At 44.7% G+C, this 26265-nt stretch overlaps 1 protein-coding gene across 10 annotated transcripts in view; it reads left to right on the top strand.

Moving 5' to 3' along the window:
- anks1b (ankyrin repeat and sterile alpha motif domain containing 1B) overlaps window positions 1-26265 on the top strand; it is a 455240-nt gene that overhangs the window by 86108 nt on the left and 342867 nt on the right. For 9 of the 10 annotated variants that reach the window (XM_007907724.2, XM_007907725.2, XM_007907728.2 and 6 more), the window contains exon 3: window positions 22951-23031. In XM_007907724.2, the coding sequence (XP_007905915.1) occupies window positions 22951-23031 (81 nt within the window). Of the gene's footprint in view, window positions 1-14509; window positions 14533-22950; window positions 23032-26265 lie in introns of those variants that run through there. The other variant, XM_007907734.2, reaches the window with a different exon arrangement.

Consider the following 26265-nt stretch of genomic DNA (forward strand, 5'->3'; position numbering starts at 1 on the left):
ATTTGACTTTTTGCTGGGAGCACAGGAAAGCTCAACACCTCCTGCCTCTCAGGGGCTGCAATGGCACACAGACACAGAGACTCAGAGAGAGAGACACAGACACAGAGAGGGACATATACTCGTAAACACACCCAGAGAGAGACGCATTCACAGACAGAGAGAGGCGCACACAGATACTCCACAGACACACACTCATAGACATAGAGAGACACGCACTTACAGACAGACAGACACGCACTTACAGACAGAGAGAGACACACAGACAATCTCAACAGCGGGACCTCGGGGTGAGTGAAACCTAATTTCCTGCTTGTGCCGCACGGAGCATGTGCGCCTGGAGCCACTCTGCCCACATTAGTGGCGTGAGAGGGCGTCGAGTAAACAGCTGGAGGCAGCGTGCCGAGGCATGGCCATCGAGCAAACTTCATTTTTATAGGTTTCTAGCGGAGAATGTTGTTTTTGGATGATTTTGTGGAAAACCTGTGGCTGCACTTTTCTATTGGCAATTTGAGCAATGGACAAGACAGGTCTATTCACCTTTCAAACAAGTCTAAAGGGACTTTATAGAGGTATATAAAAATTTCAATTGGATTGAGAAAGTAAACTCAGAATGATATTTTTGAGTGCGCCACGACAACAGAACAAATGGCCACAGGTTCAGGGTTGCAAAGGGCAATTTGAGGACAGACAAAAAGGAAGTATTTCTTTACCCGGAGCATAATTAAGCAGAATGGGTTACTATGAAGGGTGGTTGAGGCCAGGAAGCTCCATTGTAAAACAGCTTGATGCTGTAATAGGAGGACAGTAAAAGTTGGATTCTGGAAGGCTGAGATCAAATGGAAATGCTTTCTTGATCCGTACTTCTATTGTGATAACGTGATTGGGTTGTAGATCCTGACATTGGTTTACCAAAAATCCTAATTCCTGCTGTTGTGCCATCCAGATCTGTCATCGTACTTCAAATCAATTTGTGCTCAGTATTCAATTGATGCAATTCAAAATGCATCATTGCACATGAAATCCTGTTCAAAACACGTCAGTGCCATGACAATTTCAAGCATGATTCTCAATGATGAAGCCGTCTGACTTTCGTTGTGTGTGAGAGGTAATGTTGCCGATCATTTGTTCCCTATGATCATAATGATGTGATGCTCTTGATCACATATTTTATAAGGCTAGTTGGAATATTATGAACCATCAAGGACTGTATCTTTACAATATTGTGTGTGTGTATGAAAGAAAAGAACAGGAAAGAACATCTTGAAGCCCTGCACACAATGAAAATAATTAGAAATTAAAGGAATGTTATGTTGGCAGCTAATTTATGCCAGCAATGTTGTGCAATCTACATGAGTGAGGTAGTAGTAAGCTTATCTAATTTTGGAGGACTAACTTTGGATGAGCATAACATTAGCTAGGACAACTGGGAGAAATTCCCTTGAACTAGTGGTGCTGAATCGTTTAACATGCATTTAAAGGCAGATGAAACCATGGTTTAATGACTCCCTTTAAAAAAATGGGATGATGAACTGGAATAAACAATAGTGTCCTTGTATTTGGTAGCAGCTTATCAATTCAAACATTTCAACTAAATTACTAAAGAAATTACTTTGAAGAATAGTGAATGTTGCTATGTAGCGAAAACTGCAGTAATGATATCAAATTAGTCATAAATATCATTTGAACTAGAGATTAGACAACAACATGGAATTAATATAATGAATAAAGCTTCTGAGTATTAGCATTGAAGTAACAAAATAGTTTCAATGTTATGATCTTTCTGGAGGACAATTTTCATTTTGGCAATGTCGAATTGTGACTGATTATTTTGGTTATAACATTCATCAAGCAAATAAATGATTGTGCTGCCACAATCTATTAAAACGTAATATGCGCTTGATGGCAAGAGAATTCCTTGCCAAAAAACTGGGCAATATCTTGCCACAATACTGAAAAATATTTCTAAATACTATGCATGTCTATATTTCAAAAGGTCATTGACTTACTTAAAGTGGTATAAAAAGTATTGATTTACAGCAATGTTGTTATAGTGTTATCAAATTAAACCTGATAGAGTTTTTTGATGAAGTAATGGAGAGAGTGGATGAAGTTAGTGCAGTTGGATAGTAGTTTATATGGATTTTCAAAAGGTGTTTTATAAAGTGCCGCATAAGAGACTTGTAAGCAAAATAGAAGCCCACTGTATTAAAGGTAATGGATACAGAACTGGCTGGGAGACAGAAAGCAGAGAGTCGTGGTGAACGGTTGTTTTTCTGACTGGAGGGTCCCCCAGGGTTTGGTATTGGGACCACTGTTCTTTTTGATCTATATAAATATCCTTAACTTGGGTATAGGGAGTACAATTTCCAAGTTGTAAATGATATTAAGCTAGAAAAAGTAGTAAACAGTGAGGAGGACAGTAGCAGACTGCAAGAGGACATAGACAGACTGGCAAAATGGGCAGACACGTGGCAGATGAAGTTTAACGTGGATAAACGCGAAGTGATGCATTTTGGGAGGAAGAATGAGGAGAGGCAATATAAGCTAATGGTACAATCCTAAAGGGGGTGAAGGACCAGAGAGACCTGGGGTTCATATAAGTAAATCTCTGAAGGTGGCAGGACAGGTAGATAAAGCTGTTGAAAAAGTATACGGGAGACTAGGCTTTATAAATAGGGGCATAGAATACAAAGGTTAGGAAGTTATTATGAACCTTTGTAAAACACTAGTTGGGCCTCAGCTATAGTGCTGTGTTCAGTTCTGGGCACCACACTTTAGGAAGGATGTCAAGGCTTTAGAGAGCGTGTAAAGGAGATTTACCCGGATGGTATCAGGAATGGGGGATTTCAGTTATGAAGAGAGGCTAGAGAAGCTAGGATTATTCTCCTTGGAACAGAGAAAGTTAAGAGGATACTTAATAGAAATAGAGAGCCGGGGAGTGGGATTGATTTGGATAGCTCTTTTCAAAGAGCCAGCGCAGATACAATGGAAGGAATGGCTTCCTTCTGTGCTGTATAATTCTATGATTCTATAAAATGGAACTGCAACCTCCACGCTTGCTAGGTGCCACTTTTTCTTTGGTCATCTGGGCATCTGCTATATGTGGAAACCCATCACCATGCTTAAGACCAAACTGAGAATTCCATGCATTCCACCTACACATGGAAATACCAGAGATAGATTGTTGGAGTGGAATGCGCACTCTCTCCCTGGAGGGACACATCCTGCTTACCTAATTCCAGAAAGTATTAGGCACAGGTTGGCAAGAGCCTAGGCTTGGGGACACCAGACTATGCGTTGGGCTACTGATGGAGTCTCACCAGCTAACCTTTCGTAAAGCCATGTTGACTCTGCCTAATAATAATAATAATCCTTGCATTTGATATAGGGTTTTTCACAGAACACACTGTAAAGTGAATTGACTGTATATTTGTGGGCGAACGCGGCAGCCAATTGCGCACAGCAATGTCCCACAAACAGTCGTAGATTGAAAATGACCAATTTATTATTGTTTTTGGTTTTGGAGGGATTATTATTAGGCTCTGTGTGGAGTAAGGAAACTTGCCCAAGGTTTCGCCCTGACTGGAATTGAACTCAGGTCTCTCGCTTGCAAAGCGAGTGCTCTAACCACTGAGCTACAGGACTCCACAATGATTTTCTACGATTCTCCAAGTACCCCACAACGACGCCCTAATTAAGGACTCTAGAATTTTCCCTACCACCGATGTCAGGCTGGTCTATAGTTCCCTATTTTTTGTCTCCCATCCTTCTTAAATAGCGGTGTTATGTTTGCGACCTTCCAATCAATGCGAACCATTCCAGAATCCAGGGAATTTTGAAAGATCAAAAACAAAGCATCCACTATCTCTGCAGCCACCTTTTAAAACCCTTGGATGCAGGCCATCGGGTCCAGGGGAATTGTCGTTTTTTAATCCTATCAATTTCTCTAGTACTATTGCTTTATTGATGTTCACTTCTTTAAGTTCCTCACTAACATTAGCCTCAAGGTTCCCCTCTATGTTCAGTCAGTTTTCAGTGGCCTCTAACGTGAAGACAGAAGCAAAATATTTGTTTAATGACTGCCATTTCTTTATTCCCCATTATAATTTCTCCTGTCTCTGCCTGCAATGGACCCACATTCAAGTCTCTTCCTCATTATGTACTTGTAAAAACTCTTACAATCTGTCTTTGTGTTCCGAGTTAGTTTACCCTCATATTCCATTTTCTCCCTCTTAAATCATTTTCTTAGTTTTCCTTTGCTGTTCTCTGAAGCCTTCCCAATCCTCAGATTTACTGCTCTTTTTGGCAGTCTTATAGGCCTCTTCTTTTAATTTCATACTTGCCCTAACTTCTCTAGTTAGCCAAGGTTAAACCACTTTTCCCGTGGTATTTTTATTTTTCAAGGGCTAATGAAAGAATACAAAAACCTACAGAATCTTAGCAAAAAATATTTGAAAATTATTTCAATTGGAAATGAACCATCAGCCATATTTATGAAACTTCAGAAGGAATATTTTTATTCAAAGAATAAAGATAAAGCTTGATTTAATTTTCAGTGCAATTTTCATGAATTAGACACGGCTTTCCTCTAATACATGTTAACATGCATGGAATTATTGCTACAGGTTGTGATATTGCAGCTTTGTTATACATTCAATGCGAGTTTATTCTACTTTGATGTGTTACATACTGTGTACAAACGTTTCACAAACAGCAATGCAACAGCACAAGAGAGTACATGTTCAGGGATGTGAATTGCAAGTTCAGGACCAACATCACAAAATGTATTTCTTGACAAAGAGAATGATCAGCAGCTGGAACAAGGTTACCAGTGTTTGACGTCAGGGCACTTTTAAGAAACGGCTTGCTGTAGGAATGGGAAGATGAAAGGATAAGTTCCAGCGGGTCTCTCGTGTTAAGAAGTGTAAGTTATTTAGTTGTCCCAGACAAACCGCATATATAATCATAATAATAATCCTTGCATTTGATATAGCTCTTTTCACGTCTTCTCGATGTCCCAAAGCGCTTCACAGAATATGCTGTAAAGTGAATTGACTGTATATTTGTGGGCGAAACGCGGCAGCCAGTTGCGCACAGCAGTGTCCCACAAACAGTGGTGAATTGAAAATGACCAATTTTTATTATTGTGTTTGTTTTTTTGGAGGGATTATTATTAGGCGTGTGGAGTAAGGAAACTTGCCCAAGGTTTCGCCCTGCCTGGAATTGAACCCACGTGTCTTGCTTGCAAGGCGAGTGCTCTAACCACTGAGCTACAGGACTCATCTTGCTGATCAAGTCAGAATACAAATTTAATTGATGTAATTTGTTGCCTTTTTATGAAATAACACAGTTATTAGTAACAAAGAATTATTACAGAAAGGGAATTCCAAACAATAATGATAGATTAGATTATTCTGCAAAGCAAAAAAAGTATACTAGAATAAAAACAGAAGTCGCTGGGAACTCTCAGCAGGTCAGGCAGCATCTATGGAGAGAGGAAAATGAGTTAACGTTTCAGATCGATGGCTTTCATCATAACTCAACCGTATACTAGGTCTCAATATATAAGAGAGATTCACCGGAAATTTGTGTCCCTATGCTGTGAACTCACAAAAGGTGATTTTTCTGTGGGTTTGTGCTCATTTACTGACCCCCTAAAAAGTAAAATGATCAATTCTAAAGTCATTAGGAAGGGCATGGGGAGGAAGAGAGAAGAGGCCTTAAATAATTACTTCAATAATGTTGCAAATTCTGAAAAAAATTGATGTCGAGTGCTGGATTACAAGCCTCACTTGAACATGCACTACAGTATTACTAAATTGATAAGAAACATTTAATGTCTTCAATCAGTTATGAGTGTGTCACTTATGCAGATCATTCTGAATTACTCCACACTGATGTGCAACAACAACTTGCATTTATATAGCGCCAGGAGATGCAATACTTGCCCTTTCACCTCCTCCCATACCACTCTCCAGGGTCCCAAACACAGTTTTCAAGTGAGACAGTGATTTACGTGTACTACCACCAATGTAGTTTACTGCATTCGCTGCTCACGATGTGGTCTCTACACTGGGAGACGAAACGCAGATTGTGCGACTAATTTGCTGGACACTTCCATTCTGTCCGCAAGCACAACCCTGAGCTTCCGGTTTCTTGCCACTTCAACTCTCCTTCCCACTCGCACTCTGACCTCTCTATCCATGGTCTCCAATAATAATAATAATCCTTGCATTTGATATAGCGCTTTTCACGTCGGGAGGACGTCCCAAAGCGCTTCACAGAACACACTGTAAAATGAATTGACCGTATATTTATGGGCGAACGCACGCGGCAGCCAATTGCGCACAGCAATGTCTCACAAACAGTCGTAGAATGAAAATGACCAATTTATTATTGTTTTGTTTTGGAGGGATTATTATTAGGCTCTGTGTGGAGTAAGGAAACTTGCCCAAGGTTTCGCCCTACCTGGAATTGAACTCAGGTCTCTCGCTCGCTTGCAAAGCGAGTGCTCTAACCACTGAGCTACAGGACTCCAATGAACCACAGCGCCAGCTCGAGGAACATCACCTCATCTACCTGCTAGGGGACTTTACAGCCCTTTCGCCTCAATATTGATTTCAACAAATTCAGATCATAACAGTTCACCTTCCCCTTGCCCCTCTTCTGTGATCATTACCATATCATCTGGGTCCCAGACACACCTTTTCTCTCTCTGGTCTGCCTGTTTTGTTGCAATTCCACCCCCCCCTTTGTATTGCATCATTAACACCTCTTTAATCAGTCATCTCCTGTCCTTTACTTCATTTTCTCCTTTGTCTTCCTTGCCTGCCTCCTCCCTCTCTGTTAGCCCTTAAAAGCTTCTCCCTCCCAACATGCCCCAGTTCTGATGAAAGGTCGTGGACCTGAAATGTTGACTCACTTTCCTTTCTCCATAGATGCTGCCTGACCTGCTGAGTGTTCCTAGCAACTTCTGTCTTTGTTTCAGATTTCCAGCATCGGCACTATTTTGCGTTGTGATTCTCTATGTGATGTTCTATAAGAGAAGTGTGGATTTAAAGGATATTGTGCTAATGGGGATGATATCTTTGTGGAACAGCTTACAGTTACTCCATATTGAACCCTGGAACAAGCACTATACCTGGTGCAGCACAAAAATATTCTATGGAGTTTAATATTTTCTTATATATTAAAGCAGCAATAATACATATTTTTGATGTCTCGTACAATAGGGGCATTATTGCTGCCTATTATTTATTTTGTTTGCAACTTGTGTTGCAAGACCACTTATCAGGGAAGTATGCTCTTTTTGTTAATTGCTTTTGGAATGGGAAAAAAGGTAAATGAATAAATTTGAATTTTAAGTATATTACAGTACTGCAACTGAGACCAAAACTCTATTTTGGAAATTGATTTTTTTTCACTGTGTTGAGTGTAAATTTAAAAAAAACAATTGATTCCATTGAGCAGTGAATATTTATGGGTGCACATTGAGATGCAACAAATAGTGATTCCATTCGCCATTATCTCAATCCAATAACTTTATAGGTACACAAAGTTAGAGGGATTGGTTCAGGATAGGCTGATATTCAGTAGAATTAGCTTTGATGAGATTAGCTTTGACGAGATCACACGGGGAGTGGCGGCAGGACAGCACCGGGAGGAGCCTGGGCCTACCTTCTCAGGTATTAAAGCACGAGGCTGCAGGAAGTGCAGCTAGCGGCTGTAGGGGGTGTGTGTGGGGGCGAAGCAGGGGAACCGCTGACGTCATAGTTTAGTTTTCAGGAGTGTGCACGCGCAACAAAAAAAATCCTCTGCGCCCCCCCCCCACCCCAGGGCTCGCATCAGGGTTCACCATGGTCCTATTGGGTTGGCTGCCCCAGCCTATGGGCTAATGCCATCAACTGACCGCTCGCTCCCGGTCCCCGCGTGCGCACTATGGCTGCTGCTTTGACCCGAGCCCCATCAGCCCCTCCCTCCCTCCCCCCTCCCAAACCGTTCACCCTCTGCATCTCGCCCGCTCTATCCTCTCTCTCCGTCCCTCTCGCCTTCTATCCCCACTTGACCCTCCCACAACCTCCCTCTGTCACCCGGCGTTGACTGACTGCCCCATTCCCCACCACACTCGCTAGCCACCCCGGACACAGACCCGGGGAGCCAACCTCTCCTCCCTCATCCCCATTCCCCCCACCCCTGCCTCACAACCTGGCCCCCACCTCCCTCCCCACACACCCTTCTGTCAACCGCTCCCTCCACATCGGACTACAAAACGTCCGCTCCCTCTGTAACAAGGCCCTGGTCATCAATGATCTCATCCTTGATGAGAGCGTTGACATCATGGCCTTAACGGAAACCTGGCTCACCCCAGGTGACACCTTCCCCCTCACAGAGGCCACATCACCCGGCTACACCTCCCACCACATCCCTCACCCCAACCGCCGTAGCGGTGGTATAGCCCTCATCTCAAGGACACCACTTGCCCTATCCCCCTACTCCTCTGGCTCTTTCCCCTCTTTCGAGCACCTCACCCTCTCCCACCCCTCCTTCCTCTCACTCAAAATCCTCCTCCTCTACCGACCCCCTAAAACCTCTCCCACCTTCATCTCCGATATTTTGACACTACTCACATCGCTCTGCCTCTGCTCTGATCGCCTCATCATCCTGGGCGACTTCAACCTGCACTTCACCCCCTCCTGCTCCATCTCCTCGGACTTCTCTTCCCTGCTCTCCTCGCTCAACCTCTCCCTCCACATCAACTCCCCCACTCACAGTCACGGCCACCCACTCGACTTGGTGATCACCCGGGGCCTCAGTGTCTCGGATGTCACTATCACCGACAAGGCCGTCTCCGATCACCACTTCATCTCCTTCACCACCTCCACCCCCCTCCCCACCTCCACCAGACCCACCACCATCTTCTATCGCCTCTGGAAGAAGTTACCCCCACAATCCCTAACCGCTACCTTGGAGTCCTCTGAACTCCTCTCCCTCTGGCCTTCAACACTCACTGACCCCTCTTCTCACCCTCCTCCACAACACCCTCTCTTCCACACTCGACACTCTTGCCCCCATCACCTCCCGTACTGTCTCCTACTCTCGCTCCTCCCCCTGGTTCACCACCCACCTCTGCTCACTGAAGAGCCGCTGAACCCACCTGCCTCAAATCTGGCCTAACGGTCCACTGGCAAATCTGGCCGGACCTCCTCAAAACCTACTGCTCCACTCTAGCCTCGGCCAAGTCGTCCTTCTACTCAAGGATAATCCTGGAGGCGAAGAACAACCCCAGGCTTCTGTTTTACACCACATTCCGACTCCTCCGTCCCCCCCGCCACCCCGCGCAGGTCATCTCCTCCAACCTTCACTGTGAGGAGATGCTGGATTTCCTTGAATCCAAAATCAAGGGAATCCGCTCCGCGGTCACTTCCCTTCCAACCTCCACCCACCAACCACCCCCTCCCTCCCACTCCGACTCCTACCCATCCTCCCCTACACACCTTCGTACCCGTTTCCCCACCCTCTGTCACCAAACTCATCTTATCCCTGAAACTCACCACCTGCTCCCTTGACACCATCCCCACTCCACTTCTTATCTCTCAGCTCCACCTCCTTGCCCCACATATCACAGACATCATCAACCTGTCCCTCTCCTCTGGCTCTGTTCCCATTCCCCTAAAAACTGCCACCATCACTTGCACTTTGAAAAAACCCTCCCTTGATGCGTTGCAGCTATCAAGCTACCGGCCCATCTCCAACCTCCCTTTCCTGTCCATGGTCCTTGAAAGAGTTGTCGCCTCCCAGCTGCGCTCTTTCCTCTCCACCCATTCATTATTCGAACCCCTTCAGTCGGGTTTCCGTGCTGCCCATAGCACAGAAACTGCCCTGGTCAAGGTCACCAATGACATCCTGACCATCTGCGACCAGGGCTCCCTCTGCCTCCTCGTCCTCCTCGACCTATCGGCAGCATTCAATACGGTCGACTACGCTATCCTCCTCCACCGCTTGTCCTCCCACCTCAACCTTCAACGCCTTGTCCTTGAGTGGTTTAGGTCCTACCTCTCCCACCGTCTTCATTTTGTTTCCGCAAACGGCTTCTCCTCCAGCCCCCGCACTGTCTCGTGCGGTGTCCCTCAGGGCTCTGTCCTCGGTCCCCTCCTCTTCACCCTTTACATGCTCCCCCTTGGTGACATCATCCGCAGACATGGGGTTAACTTCCACATGTATGCGGATGACAGCCAACTCTACCTTTCCTCCTCTACCCTCAACTCCTGATTGACTCGCGTCAGCGCCTCCGCACCTCAGGCACTGACAGCATCAGCATCCAAGGCTGCACTCTCCACCTCTCAAAGTCAGTCAGGAACCTCGGGGTTCTGTTCGACCCTGAGCTGTACTTTCTCCCTCATATCCGCGCCACAACTGGCACTGCCTTCCATCACCTCCGAAATATCGCCAGACTACGGCATTACCTCACCCCTCACGCTGCTGAATCTCTGGTCCACGCCTTTATCACCTCAAGGCTGGACTATAGGAACTCTCTCCTCGCTGGCCTTCCCGGCATCTCCCTCCACAAGCTGCAGGTCATTCAGAACTCTGCAGCTCGTGTACTGTCCCGCACCAGGCTTCGGGAACACATCACTCCCACCCTCGCTCGCCTCCACTGGCTCCCCATCCCCCAGAGGATCGAATTCAAGATCCTCATCCTCACCTACAAGGCCATTCACGGCCTTGCTCCCTCCTACCTCTCCGACCTACTATCCCCCTACTTACCTGCCCGTACCCTCCGTTCCTCTGGCTCCGGTCTGCTCCACATCCCCGCCGCAACCGCCCTACCATCGGTGGCCGGGCCTTCAGCCTCTCAGCCCCTAGGCTCTGGAACTCTATCCCCCAGTGCCTTCGCCTTGCTTCCTCCCTTTCCTCCTTCGAGGCCGGTCTGAAGACCTTTCTCTTTGACCGTACCTTCACCTCCCCTCTCGACTCTCTTCTCCCTCCTCGCCCCCTCCCTTCCCTCCCCTCACCCTGACCATTTCCCCCCTCCTCGGGTCCTGACCCAACTGTACAGCGCCTTGGGACGTCCTCCGGACGTGAAAGGCGCTCTATAAATGGAATCTTGTTGTTGTTATTGTTGATGCTTGAACTGTTTGTGAAGCATTCATTGTGTCCATTTCAGAAAAATAATAGGGCCGATTTTTGCTAAAAATGGTATAGAGTTTTGACATTTATAGCATCTGATATTTTAATAACATTTGAATAAACTGCAATCCATTCATACTTTAAATTGCTTTTCTGTCTGAACTTGTATTTATAGTTCCTTATCATCTCAAAATAGTTCACTAATAATTACTGCCAATTTTAGTGACTGTTTTTGTAAGAAAACACAGAAGTTATTGCTCCATTAAAGTCCTACTGACAACTATAAAGTGAATAACAACTTAATCTAAAAATGTAGTTATGTTTAAAAGACTAAATATTTTAATTTGAATAGTACAGTAGATACCAAGAATTTGTCACAGTACACAGCTGCTTTTCCTATTAATGTTTATTTACCAGTGAAGTCCATTTCCGCGATCCCAAGATTCCAAATACCGAAGCTGGGATTGTTCTCCTTGGAGCAGAGAAGGTTAAGGGGAGATTTAATAGAGGTGTTCAGAATTATGAGGGTTTTTGATTTAGATTGGGAGAAAACTGTTTCCACTGGCATGTGGGACGGTATAACACCTCTATTCCCCCGTTTTTTTTGGAGTGCACTGCCTGAAAGGGTGGCACAAACAGATCCAATAGCAACTTTCAAAAGGGAATTCAATAAGTTACTTGAAGAGAAAACATTTGCAACGATATGAGGAAAGAGCAGGGGAGTGGGACTGATTGGGTAGCTTTTCCAAAGAGCAGGCACGAAGGCAGAATGGCCTCCTTCTGTGCTATAATATTCTATGATTCTATGATCAATGACTCAAAGTTCAAAATGACCTTAGGCTTTAAAAAGCTACGGAAAGCCAGCTTCTAAATTAAATCTGAATTTGAGACTTTTCCAAAATATTGCTGAATATTAAGATTTAAGATTTCAGGCCTTGGATGTGTAAACATAATTTTGGTATTCAAATAGATATTTGTAGTGTCTGATATGAAGAAACTCAATGGTTAAATGTCAAAAACACAAGAAGACCAGATTGGATATGTGTACCTAGAGAAAATACAAAAGGAAATAGTTGAGGTTCTGGCTAATATCTAATGGAGTTTCACAAACAATGGAGCTGTACCTGAGGACTGGAGTGTAGCATTGTTGTTGTAGTTATTTAAAAACCAGAAGCTAATTCAAACTGGAAATCATAGAGCAGTTAATCTAACCTCTGCAGCTGGGAAATTGCTAAAAAAGCATTGCATGGGAAACTCGGCTCATCTGAAAAGCGCTTTAAAGCCTTAAAAGCATAAAAAATAGTCAACATACACTTAGAAGCAGTAAGTCATCAACGCACTGGAATTCCTTGAGGAGATAAATTACTTTATTGAGCTTAGAGAAAGAGGAAAAATTCTCAGTATAAAGTTGCATATTTAGTTGATTGAACAAAACAGCATAAAATGCAAAAAAAGTCTTGGATCCTAATTGTGTGCCTAAGCTTCTAGCTCCAATGTTTTATTCCTTATCTGTTTGAATTACAAAAAAACATTTTGTACATAAAATAGTAGACCAAGAAGCTTTTGCAGACGAGAGGAGACTTCAAATTATCAGCAAAGCGAGTCTAGTGAAAGTTATTGTTTCAGAAATGCTTTGCCTCATTGAATGTAAGGAGAGGTATCTTATTCATTAGGGAAATATTGACAGTGACTGAAATAGCAATTATATCCTGGGGAAATTAAGAATAATTTGATTTTTTTTGACAGAAATAATAAAATGCATTAGTTTAAAGTTGATTTATTTTACATCCTCCAGTTCAAGCCAATTCTTTGTTTTATTAATTACATACATTCTTCAATGGTCTGCTGAGCTTCTGGGTCTGTTCTACATGAAAGGGAAACACATTTTTCTCCTTTCCTAATGGTATTTGATATTTTTTCTTCTGCTGGTGTATGGTTCCTACTTGTTGCAGTTTCTTCTCTACCTTACCATTGTTCATATATGAATCTTTTGAAAAGTGTGTTTGTCAATGGTGCACATCGCAATCGACTCCAAATATTCATGCATGCACACTTTTGGGGGCAGGGGAGAGGGTAGATGATGGTTTTTGGACAGTATTCGGGAGCGAGCATCATGCCCCACAGATACTGAGGCCTACTGAGGCTGCACCAATAAGTTTTTGCATTGCTAATTTCTGAATATCAATAATTAATCTTAAAACTAGATACTTATCCTTCCCTGATCTAAACCTCACTGCTTAGTCAACATACAACAACAACAACAAGATTGCATTTATAGAGCGCCTTTCACGTTGGGAGGTCGTCCCAAAGCACTGGACAGTTGTGTTGAGTTGTAACTTTTTCCCCGTTCGTCCCAACCGTCGTCTTACAAACAGACCATACACCGTGGATATATCCAAAGTAAGATTTATTGCAATTGCAAGAGCTGATTCAAGAGCAGTCAACAGTCTCCAAGAGGAGCACTGGACAGTCCCAAGAATGAACTGCTTTTGGTCAGTAAAAGCAGCCTTTTTATCCCCAAAAGTGCTCAAGGTCGTAAAGCATACAAAGGCAATTAAAAAAACATTATCAATCATGTGGTTCCAACAACTATTCGAATGGTGACGTCAATCAATCTATATCTCTAAACAAGGTTAAATGTCATCTACTTAATTAGTATCTATTCGTGTTGATTATTATTCTTTTAAAAATCAATCAAATATAATTGGCATAGAATACGTACCTGATTAATACCGTTGTCTAAAGTATACAAGATACAATCTAAAGCTATCTAACAAGAATACAACCTTTAAAATTTATAACACAGAGTAAGAAATAAAGAGGGAAGGGAGCTCAGGTTAGGGGAGGATTCAGGGACGTTAGAGGCATAAGCTTATCTCCAGATGGTGTTTGTGTCAGACAATGTCTTATTCATTTCAAAGTTACAGAAGTTACTGCTCGTTACTGCTTCTCTGCTTCTATGGAATGTCCAGCCAGATAAGGATGTAGCTGGCATTGCCAAGTCTGAGTTTTCCCAGGACTTGTCTTTTTAATATTTCAGCTAATGTTTGATTTAAAAAGGCATACAATTATTTCTAGGTATAAAAGATTTTTCTACAATTTCACTACAATTTCGTTACAATTTCACTACAATTTCACAGTTGGGTCGGGACCCGAGCAGGGGTGGGGAATGGTCAGGGTGAGGGGAGCGAAGGGAGGGAGCGAGGAGGGGGTAGAAAGTCGAGAGGGGAGCTGAAGGCACAGCTGAAGAGAAAGTCTTGAGACTGGCCTTGAAGGAGGAAAGAGAGGAGGCGGCGAAGGCACTGGGGGATGGAGTTCCAGAGCCTAGGGGCTGAGAGGCTGAAAGCCCAGCCACCGATGGTAGGGCGGGGGACGTGGAGCAGACCGGAGCCAGAGGAACGGAGGGTACGGGCAGGTTTGTGGGGGATAGTAGGTCGGAGAGGTAGGAGGGTGCAAGGCCGTGAATGACCTTGTAGGTGAGGATGAGGATCTTGAATTCGATCCTCTGGGGGATGGGGAGCCAGTGGAGGCGAGCGAGGGTGGGAGTGATGTGGTCCCGAAGCCTGGTGCGGGACAGTACACGAGCTGCAGAGTTCTGAATAACCTGCAGCTTGTGGAGGGAGGTGCCGGGAAGGCCGGCGAGGAGAGAGTTCCCATAGTCCAGCCTTGAGGCGATAAAGGCGTGGACCAGAGTTTCAGCATCGTGAGAGGTGAGGTAGTGCCGTAGTCTGGCGATGTTCCGGAGGTGGTGGAAGGCGGTGCCAGTTGTTCCGCGGATGTGGTGAAGAAAGGACAGCTCATAATTATGTTAATTATGTTAACATAATTAACATAGCCACCATCATCCCAAGATTTCTGTATCCTCCAATACTGATTCTAAGCAAAAGCGTAATCTTTTTGAGTTGTTTAGCACAGGATCAATTGTTTTTTTGGAAAAAGTTTGAGAACATCTGGTTATCCTTGGTGGGGGGATGGGTGGGGGAGATGGACTCTATTCCTCCTTGGGGATTATTAATTTGAAGCACGCGCCCTCTCGTTTTACCTTTGCAGTCTCAGCCAATTTGCACCCAATAAAATACACAGTCACTGCGGTTCATGGTAAAAAATTGTGCTTTGAGGCTTCTCAATGACCCGATAAAGCACTATATTAATATAAGGGTAGTTAATTTTACAAAAATCAGTCAAATGGAATGTTTGTATCTAAAGGTGACTGACTTAGATGATAGCACTGTTGCCTCTGGATTGGGAGGATTTGGGACTTCACAGTTGAGTCTGACACTCAAATGCAATGCTGGGGATGTGCTGCATTGTTGGAGGCCATTATTATTATTATTATTAAAGGCCATTATTATTATTATTGGAGGCCATTGTTGAGGCGTTAAACTGAGGTTCTGTTTGTTACTGTACAAGTGGAAGATTCCATTGCATGCTTTGAAAAGAGAAAGGAGTTTCTTCCCTTGTCCTGGCCAAAATAAAATCCCCCAAAATAAAAAAAAATCACTCACTTCATGGCTGTTTGTGTGATTAACATTTCAAGGAAGAAATGATGCTAAATGTTATACAAGTTACAGATGGCCTATCAAACAGTGATTGAAGTATCCTGCTATTGAATAATCCTTTTTGTATCATGGTGCGGCTACAATACTGAGTATACTGTGTATACACTGAGTATATAGTGATGAAAAATGTTGAATGATTCCAAATGCTTTAGTACTTAATATTAATAATACTTGCATTTGATATAGCGCTCCGGGATGCTACTCCGCGTGAAGGGGGCTATTAGAAATGCAAGTTGTTGTTATATAGTGTCTTATTACTTCTTTGAGATGTCTCAAGATATGTATATACAGGATATACTGCAAAGTGAATAGACTGTGTATTTTGTGGGCAAAATATTACGACTTGGGTAGTAATTGAGAGGAGTGTAGAATCAAAATGTTACAGCACAGAAACATGTCATTCAGCCCAATAAGTCTGTGCTGGTGTTTTTCTTCACGAATCAATGTCCCATCTCCTGCCTGCTCCTCATTCCCTTTAATATCCTTCCTCTTCAATTGTCCACAATGAAGCCCATTATAACGTGCTTCATAATAACACGGGTTTCTCTATATCCAGTAACTTTTTTTTGTGCTTATCATAGATTTGTTCCTTTGTGATAAAAACTTGATAAATCCCTGGGGTGGGGGAACAGTTATCCAAGGTTTGAAAGAGGATTGGAATTTTCTGACCACAAGGGATTTATGTATAACCCTTGGACCTCGAGAACATCAAGGTGGCTGGCACGTCACAAGCCGTCCTGTAAATGTCCTCCCACAACATTGAAGGCAGATGTCTGCCAGTTAGCTGAGGAGAAAACTCTGAGGCTTACAGCGATATTTGCTGGAAGGTGTTACCTGGAGCCGAATTCGTGAACGTGCGTCCAGCACCTGAAATCCACCTTGATTGGCCTGCAGAGAGAGCAGCTGCTGCTTAAACTCCACATCTCCAATTGGTGGAACCATCACTCAATGGGAAGGGATGTGTGATTGAGCTGCAGACAGGAAGATAGTGGCAATGCTTTCACATCCTGCCATCCACCTAGTGTCAGATATCAAACAACCAACTTGACTATCCTCCTTGGGAGAGGTAAGCTGCAACTCCTTGGAGCTGAACTGTCTTCAAGGTGACATGTTTTGCAACGGAATGTGGGAATCTCTTTGTGGTGGTTTCCTGAGCCAGGCGGGTCTGCAGTATTCCAGAGCACTGCTGTTGACCCAGTCTGGCTTATCATCAGGACTTGGAAGGGCAGACCAGTCACAAGGGATTCCTCCCACTCAGCTCCTGTTAACCCTGCAAGCCAAAGCCTCATGAGTAGGGTGGTTCTAGCTGGATAAACAGCTAGAAAGCTTGCCAAACAATGCTATCAATAGCAAGCTATGTGGTTTTACCTGGTTAGATTCCAGCAATACCCCCATGCAACTCTGGGGTCCCCAAGCCTTGACTACTGCCAACCTGTGCCTAATATGTCCGGAATTAGGTAAGCAGGATGCATCCCTCCAGGGAGAGAGTGCGCATTCTATTCCAACAATTTATCTCTGGAATTTCCATGTGTAGGTGGGATGCATGGAATTTTCAGTTTGTTTTGGATAGTCTTAAGCATGGTGATGGGTTTCCACAATTGTCAGGCACCCGGCTGACCAAACAAAAAAATCAACCTGGTGTTAGTTGAGCTTCACAAAGATTGTGATTGCATGATTTCTAAACAGGAAAAAAATATTGTTGCAACCAACATATGATCACAGAATTCTTTGAACAGAGAAATACAAAATAGCTAATAAACACTCACAGAAATTAAAACAAAGGAAACTAATACTGTATAATGCAAGGAATTACTTTACTGGTTGACCTCAGTTCCCCTTTAAATCCTAAATATGATAAAATGTACATCACAAAATCCATACCGCCGTTGAGTTCATATCTAAATGCCAGACTGGGTCAACAGCAGTGCTCTGGAATACTGCTGATTTTGGATTTTCAGTAACAAATTATTGATTTGCAATGTTTAGTAATGAGAACTGTTTAATAAGAACATTTATTGTACATTACATTTTCAATAAGCAATAACTAATTCAATATGTAAATATAACTGTGTGATTCGTGATGAACGTAATCATTTAATATTTAAAAAAAATTATCAAGACCTTTTGTGATCCAATAATTATATGCTGAACATATTGCATATTTATACTTTTCTTACAATAACACCAGTGAAAAAAACTCACCTGGTTTTAAACTATTCTTTTTGAAACCACAATTGTTTCTTCCGGCAGCATATAAAGACGAAATCTGTCTGTAACTATTGCGTGCTTTAAGAAATGCTGTTTTGAACATTAAAGGAAGAATGCAAGTTAATGTTTTTTTTGTTTACTATGTTTTGTTTACTCTTTTTGGTTTTCAGTGATCCCATATGAAAATGCTTATTTTTTTAACAAGTCAAGTCAGCAAGTTATAAATTGACCTTGGTCTGAAATGCATATTTTACTTGTGAAATTCTTTGACACATTTCACTGATAAGATGCAAGTTTTTTTTCTTTATAACACTGTTGTGTTGCATCCTGAGTAAGTTCAATCAGGAACTCTATGGGAGAGTATCATAACGGTTCATGGAACTTATCTTTGTTTCCCTGGGACTTGGGTGATTTGGTCAAGTTGTCATCTTGATTTACAGAGCCGTACTGTGGAGTCTTAATATAGAGTTCATTTCATGAACAAGCATTGTTTATTTACATTATTTTTTTGTTTCTTCTGATTTTACTCCTTTAAATCTCCCTGTGTCTATGGTATTATTAGTGTTTTGGAACCTGATAATGCAGTATCTTATAAATCACGTGGGCAGAAATATGGGTGTTCAGCTTTATACCGAACTGTTCGTTCTGTTTGTCTGGAGTTAAAAAAAAAGCTTTATTGTAATGAAGCATTATACAGTGAAACTGAATGGGTAAATTTCAGCGGTGTTAAGGTACTGGTTTAAATCTTCAAATCTACATATCATAAACAACATTTATGTATTAACCAATGATTATGACTTTAAATGGTTCTATAAAGCAGCTTTGTGAGTGGAAATTGTTTTCACTAAAATAATTCCACATGCTGGGCAGAATGAAATGCTGTTTCTGTCCTTGAAGATTGGATTAACAGGCAACTTGGTGTGTGTTACCATCTACCTCATGATTGAGTTTAGATGAGTTCATAATCCATGAGATTTAAAAACACAGATTTTATATTCATTACCTGAACCCTGAGAGAGAATTAATGTATTGCACTTTCATAGTTTGTTCACTAACATCTGTTCTTTTGTGAACAGATTTGCAGATCTTTGGGAATTTTGAAAATGGCATAAGGTTGAGCTGTGCCACTTATACCATCCTGTATAAATAAACTATCAGAGCATGATTTCTGAGTGAAGCGCTCCGGGATGCTACCTCGCATGAAGGGCGCTATACAAATGCAAGTTCATGTTATTGAGTGCTGTTCAAGCGGTGATGCCCAGTTAGTTACTATCCTGTGGGATGTCCTTGGAGCTGAGCTGGCTTCAAGGTTACATGCTTTGCATCGAGTTAACCATTTGTGGTGATCTCAGTAGTCTGAGCCAGATAGGTCTACAAAGCATTGCTGATGAAAGGCCAGCCAATCTGCACTTGATCAGCGAGCGCATTGGATGCCCTCCCGACATGAAAATCGCTATACAAATGTAATTTGCTGTGGTTTCCTGACAGTACTTAGAGGAACAGGGCGGTAGCTTTCATGGGATTTTGCGCCCACCCGCTCATGCCTTCCACACCTCCTTCAGTGCTAACTGTGAGGTGATGCTGGACTTCCTCTAAACCAAAATAGAGTGGATCCCCTCAGCTGCCTCTGCACTTCTGTCTACTATCCCCTCCCCATCCCCCCTTCACACCTCGACTGCTACCCATCCCTCCCTCCACACCTTTGAACCTGTCCCCTCCTCTCACCACTACTATAACCCGTATGAACCGACCACCTGCTCCCTAGACCCCATCCCTACCCCTCGTTACCTCCCAGCTCCACCACCTTGCCCCTCTACTCACAGACATCACAAACCTCTCCCTGTCCACTGACACCATTCCCACCGCTTTAAAAACTGCTATCATCACTCCTATCCTTAAAAAAACTCTCCCTGGACCCATTCCTGCTCTCAAACTATTGCCCCATCTCCAACCTCACTTTCTCTCCCGCCACTTCCTTCACAAACTACTCCAATCAGTTTTCCGTGCCACTCATAACACAGAAACAGCTTTGGTCAAAGTGACAAATGACATTCTGTTCATCTGTGACTAGGACTCCCTCTGCCTCCTCATCCTCCTTGACCTCTCTCTTCGATACCATTGATGACTCTATCCTCCTCCACCACCTCTCCTCTCACCTCAAACTTCATGGTTCTGTCCTTGAATGGTTCAGATCCTACCTCTCACATTGTCTTCACTTCATCTCCACAAACGTTTTTTCCTCATGGGATCTGAATGTAGTCCCCTTCTCTTCAATATCTATATGCTCCCTCTTGGTGACATCATTCGCAGACATGGGGTCAACTTCCACATGTATGTGGATGTCACACAATTCTATGTCTGCCTCCACCCTTGACTCCAAGACCACTGCTGTCCTGACAGAAAGTCTGTCAAACATCAAATCCTGGATGAGAGCTAACTTTCTTCAGTTGAACGTCAAAAGACCCGAGGCCCTCCTGATTGGCTCCCGTCAGCGCCTCCACACCTCAGGTGCTGACAGCATCACCATCCAAGAATGCACACTCCACCTTACTAAGCCAGTCTGGAACTTTGGCGTCTTGTTTGACCCTCAACTATCCTTTCTACTCCACATGCATCCATGACCCGCTTTGCCTTTCCCCATCTCCGCATTGCCTCGCTCCATCACTGTCTTACATCGCAAGCCGACGAAACCCTCATACACGCATTTGTAACATCTAGGCTTGACTATGCAAACTCCCTTCTTGTCGGATTCCCCAACTCCTCCCTCTATACGCTGCAGATGATCCAGAACTCTACAGCCCATGTCCTCTTCCGCAACAGGCTCCATGACCCTATTACCCCCATCCTCGCTCGACTCCACTGGCTTCCCATCACATAGAAGGATACAGTTCAAGATCCTGGTCCTCACCTTCAAAGCCCTTAATGGCCTTGCTCCCCCTACCCCTGCGACCTCCTAATGCCCGAACAACCTGGCTGCTCCCTTCACTCAGCGGGCTCCAGCCTGCTTCACGTCCCCCCCCTCCCCCCCATCCTTTCGCCACTCAACCTCCACCCTCTGGAACTCTATCTTGCAGTCCCTCTGTCTCGTTCCCTCCATTGCCTTCATCAAGAACCATCTGAAGACACTCTTTTACTGTGCCTTCGATCACCCTCCTTCCCTCACTGCCATCCACCCTCCCCATTCCCGAAAGCTTGGGTCTGAAACATTGACTGTCCACCGCCTTGGGATGTTCTCCCGACGTGAAAAGTGATATACAAATGTAATTTTGTTCTTGTTATTGTTGTGGGGATCCTTTGCACCCGGATGGGCAAGGATTATTTATTATTATATTCTTAAAAATTGTGATGGGTTTCTGCATCAAATATACCACCAAATTGATCCATTGTTCAGTTGACACTATACTGTGTCAGCCATCTGACAGACAAAATTGTGATCTAACCAGTTATAATGATAATCCTTGCATTTGATATAGCGCTTTTCACGTCGGGAGGACGTCCCAAAGCGCTTCACAGAACACACTGGAAAATGAATTGACTGTATATTTGTGGGCGAACGCGGCAGCCAATTGTGCTCAGCAATGTCCCACAAACAGTCGCAGATTGAAAATGACCAATTTATTATTGTTTTTGGTTTTGGAGGGATTATTATTAGGCTCTGTGTGGAGTAAGGAAACTTGCCCAAGAGTTCGCCCTGCCTGGAATTGAACTCAGGTCTCTCGCTTACAAAGCGAGTGGTCTAACCACTGAGCTACAGGACTCCACTCCAGTTGTGTTGATTATTCAGAGTATCTTTCATAAATTAAGTGAAAATGCAATAAAACAATCTTTCTTTAAAATTATGATGAACCTTTATAAAACACTGGTTAGGCCCCAGCTAGATTATAAGAGTGTTCAGTTCTGGGCACCACATTTTAGGAAGGATGTCAAGGCATTGGAGAGAGTGCAAAGGAGATTTACCAGGATGGTACCAGGAATGAGGCACTTCAGTTATGAGGAGAGGCTGGAAAAGCTAGAATAAGAAGAAACTACTGGCAAGTGGGTTGGTAACCCGAGAGCTCCAAACTAAAATAGTTGTTAAAAGAAACAGGTGAGGAGAATTTTTTTCACACAGCGAGTTGCTTGGATCTGGAATGCATTGCCTGAAAGGGTGGTGGAAGCTGATTTGATAATAACTTTTAAGAGAGAAGTAGATAATTATTTCAGGAGGACAAGTTTGCAGGGCTATGAGTGGGGGAATGGGATTGATTTGGGTTGCACTTTTTAAAGAGCCAGCACAGACATGATGGGCTGAATGGCCTCCTTCTGTGCTGTATAATTATATGATTCTATGACAATATTTTATGTGTATTATAACTATACCCCCTGTTTTGTTTCATTATCAATGAATTTTAATGAATCATTAGACTACTGGATGGTTTGGCTATTTCTCCAATAATTACCAGGTATCATCTTGAAATAATGGAAACCAAGGATGAAGTTCATGGTACATTTGTTGCATTCATTGTACCTTAGATACGTGTGTCAAGGGGCCCCTTCACCCACAACAACGCATTTAAAGTTGGAGTTGGTGCATCTAAGCCGTGACCTGAGATGAAACCTTTGATTTTTGGTATATACCAGCAATATACCAGCTGTTTAGTAATTGTGACTGCACTCGGCACTCCTTGACCTGCAAAATCAGCCTTAAACATTGGAACAAAAGTCCTGGAAAGGTAGACCTTAGAACTGGTATTACTCAAAGACTTGTCAAGCTTGTGTATTTTCCAAATGACCTTTAACAATATATTAATGGGCTTCAATTAGAGTTTCAGGACCATTGTTCCAAACATTTTTCTAGGTGAAGGAATGTTGGATGCTAAAATGATTTACTACCTAGCACTTACCATTTTGTTCACATTTGCGCACGGCATCAGTGCTACATAAGAATGTTTTCACCCATGATGCTACAGAATCATAATCCATGTTTTCATAATATGAAGAATTTCTCATTCTCAAATTGTTACTGCTGCTGTGGTTTTCATCGAGTTTCAACTTTTATTGTTCTGTTTCCTTTCAGCATTTGGCGAGGGCCCAACGTAAACTGTAATGATACTTCTGGTTACACCGCTTTGCATCATGCAGCTTTGAACGGACACAAGTAAGTATTAGAAAGTATGCTTTATTATTGTTTTAGTAGAGAATTTTAGGAAACATAAGTTGAAATGTTTTGGGGGATATTTCCATTTCCCCTCCCCCACCAAATTATCTGCTTCGTACCAACCTGTCTGTGCCATCTGCTTAGTGGGTTCTGGCCTGGTCCATATCCCCTGCCTCCCCTCTCCACAACAACATCAACAAAATTACATTTATAGAGCACATTTCATGTCGGGAGGATATCCCAAAGCACTGAACAGTCAGGTGTCGGGACCCGAGCATGGGAGGGGGTTGGTGTAGGGGTGAGGGAAGGCAGAGAGATGGGAGGGCGACCAAAGGCATGATCGACGAGAAGAGTCTTGAGAGGAGGCAAGGGAGGAAGCGAGGTGAAGGGATTGTGGGATGGAGTTCCAGAGTGTGGGGGCAGAGAGACTGAAAGCCCAGCCACCGATGATAGGGCGGGTCGGATGGGAGACATGAAGCATACCCGAGTCCACTGAATGGAGGGAGCGGGCAGGTTGGTAGGGAGTCAGCAGGTCAGAGAGGTAAGAGGGGGCAAGGCCATGGATGGCCTTGAAAGTCAGGACGAGGATCTTGAACTCGATCCTCTGGGGGATGAAGAGCCAGTGGAGTCGGGCAAGGGTGGGAGAGCCAGTGGAGTCGGGCAAGGGTGGGAGTGATGGGGTCATGGAGCCTGGTGTGTGAGAGCACACGAGCTGCTGAGTTTTGGATGATCTGCAGCTTGTGAAGAGAAAAGTTGGGAAGGCTGATGAGAAGGGACTTTCTGTAATCGAGCCTTGATGTGACGAATGCATGGATAAGGGTTTCGGCAGCCTGAGGGGTGAGGCAGTGGTGGAGTCTGGCAATGTTGTGTAGGCAGTGCCGGTCATGGCGCGTATGTGGGGGAGAAAGGACAGTTCAGGGTCAAACATGACACCCAGGTTACTGACTGGCTTAGTGAGGTTGAGTGTGCAGCCGTGGATGCTGATGCTGCCAATACCCAAGGTGCGGAGGCGCTGGCCTGAGCCAATCAAGAGGGCCTCGGCCTTGCTGACGTTGATGGAGACTTGATGTCGGACGGGCAGTTGGTCAGGACGCCAGTAGTCCTGCAATTGAGGAAGGAGGCAGAGAGATAGAATTGGGGTTATCCACATATACGTGGAAATTTACCCCATGTCTGCGGATGATGTCACCAAAGGGGAGCATGTAGAGGGTGAAGAGGAGGGGACTGAGGACAGAGCCTTGAGGGACACTGCACGAGATAGTGCGGGGGCTGGAGGAGAAGCCATTTGCTGCGATGAAGTGGAGGCAGTGTGAAAGGTAGGACCTGAACCAGTCAAGAACAGAACCTTGAAGGTTGAGGTGGAAGGAGAGGCGGTGGAGGAGGATTGAATTGTCTATGGTGTCAAAGGTAGTGGAGAGGTCGAGGAGGATGAGGAGGCAGAGGGAGCCCTGGTCGCCCATGGTCAGAATGTCGTTTGTGACCTTGACCAGAGCAGTTTCTGTGCTGTGGACAGCACCGAAACCCGATTGGAGGGATTCATGGAGGGAGTGGAAGGAGAGGAAAGAGCGAAGCTGGAAGGCAACGGCACTCTCAAGGACTTTGGATAGGTAAGGGAGGTTTGAGATGGGCAGTAGCTAGATAGCTGTGATAGGTCAAGGGAAGGTTTTTTCAAGGTGGGGGTGATAATAGCTATTTTGAGGGGGAAGGAACAGTGCCAGATGACAGGATGATATCAGCGAGTAGTGGGGCAAGGAGGGGAACCTGGAGAGGGGTGGGGATGGAGTCCAGGGAGCAGGCGGTAGGCTTCATGGAGGATATGTTGGTGAAGACAGAGGAGGGGCTAACCGGTTCAAAGGGAAGAAGGGATGGGTAATTGTTGGAGTATGGGCGAGGGGTAGGGAGGGGATGGAAGTTGGGGGGGCAGTGGCAGCTGAGCGGATTCCCTTGATTTTGGACTCGAGGAAGTCCAGCATTTTCACACAGTGAGAATCAGAGGAAAGTATCTGCGAGGCGTGGCGGGGAGGGCGGAGGAGCCGGTTGGTGGTGGAGAACAGGAGCCTGGGGTTGCCCTTCACCTCCAGGATTAATCTGGAATAGAAGGATGATTTGGCCGAGGCGAGAGCAGAGCAATAGGTGTTGATTAGGTCCAGCCAGATGTGACAGTGGACCGTTAGGCCAGATTTGAGCCAGGTAGCCTTGGCAGCCTGCACCTGGCCCTTAAACAAGCAGAGGTGGCTGGTGAACCATTGGCAGTCTGGCCTTTAAGTCTCTCTGCCCCCACCCTTTGGAAGTGCACCCCACAGTCCTTTCATCTCTCGTCCTCACTTGCCTCCCTCAAAGGCCTTCTCAAGACCTGTCTCTTCGCCTGAACCTTCGGTCACCCTCATAACCCCCGCTATCCCCGCCCTCTACTACCCCTGATCCCAACCCTCAGCTCGGTTGCAAATCCTTGACTGTCCAGCACCTTCACTGCGAGGAGATGCTGGACTTCCTTGAATCTAAAATCAAGGGAATCCCCTCCTCGGTCCCCTCCTCTTCACCCTCTATATGCTCCCCCTTGGTGACATCATCCGCAGACATGGGGTTAACTTCCACATGTATGCGGATGACACCCAACTCTACATTTCCTCCTCTATCCTCAACTCCACGACCACCGATGTCCTGACAGCTGCCTGTCCGTCATCGAGTCCTGGACGAGAGACAACTTTCTTCAGCTCAACGTGTGCAACACTGAGGCCCTCCTGATTGGCTCACGTCAGTGCCTCCGCACCTCAGGCGCTGACAGTATCAGCATCCAAGGCTGCACTCTCCACCTCTCAAAGCCAGTCAGGAACCTCGGGGTTCTGTTCGACCCTGAGCTGTATTTTCTTCCTCATATCCGCGCCACAACTGGCACCGCCTTCCATCACCTCCGAAATATCGCCAGACTACGGCACTACCTCACCCCTCATGCGGCTGAAACTCTGGTCCACGCCTTTATCACCTCAAGGCTGGACTATGGGAACTCTCTCCTCGCCGGCCTTCCCAGCACCTCCCTCCACAAGCTGCAGGTCATTCAGAACTCTGCAGCTCGTGTACTGTCCCGCACCAGGCTTCGGGACCACATCACTCCCACCCTCGCTTGCCTCCACTGGCTCCCCATCCTCCAGAGGATCAAATTCAAGATCCTCATCCTCACCTACAAGGCCATTCACGGCCTTGCTCCCTCCTACCTCTCCGACCTACTATCCCCCT

This window comes from Callorhinchus milii, unplaced genomic scaffold (genome assembly GCF_018977255.1).
Source record: "Callorhinchus milii isolate IMCB2004 unplaced genomic scaffold, IMCB_Cmil_1.0 Scaffold5, whole genome shotgun sequence".
NCBI classification, from domain to species: domain Eukaryota; kingdom Metazoa; phylum Chordata; class Chondrichthyes; order Chimaeriformes; family Callorhinchidae; genus Callorhinchus; species Callorhinchus milii.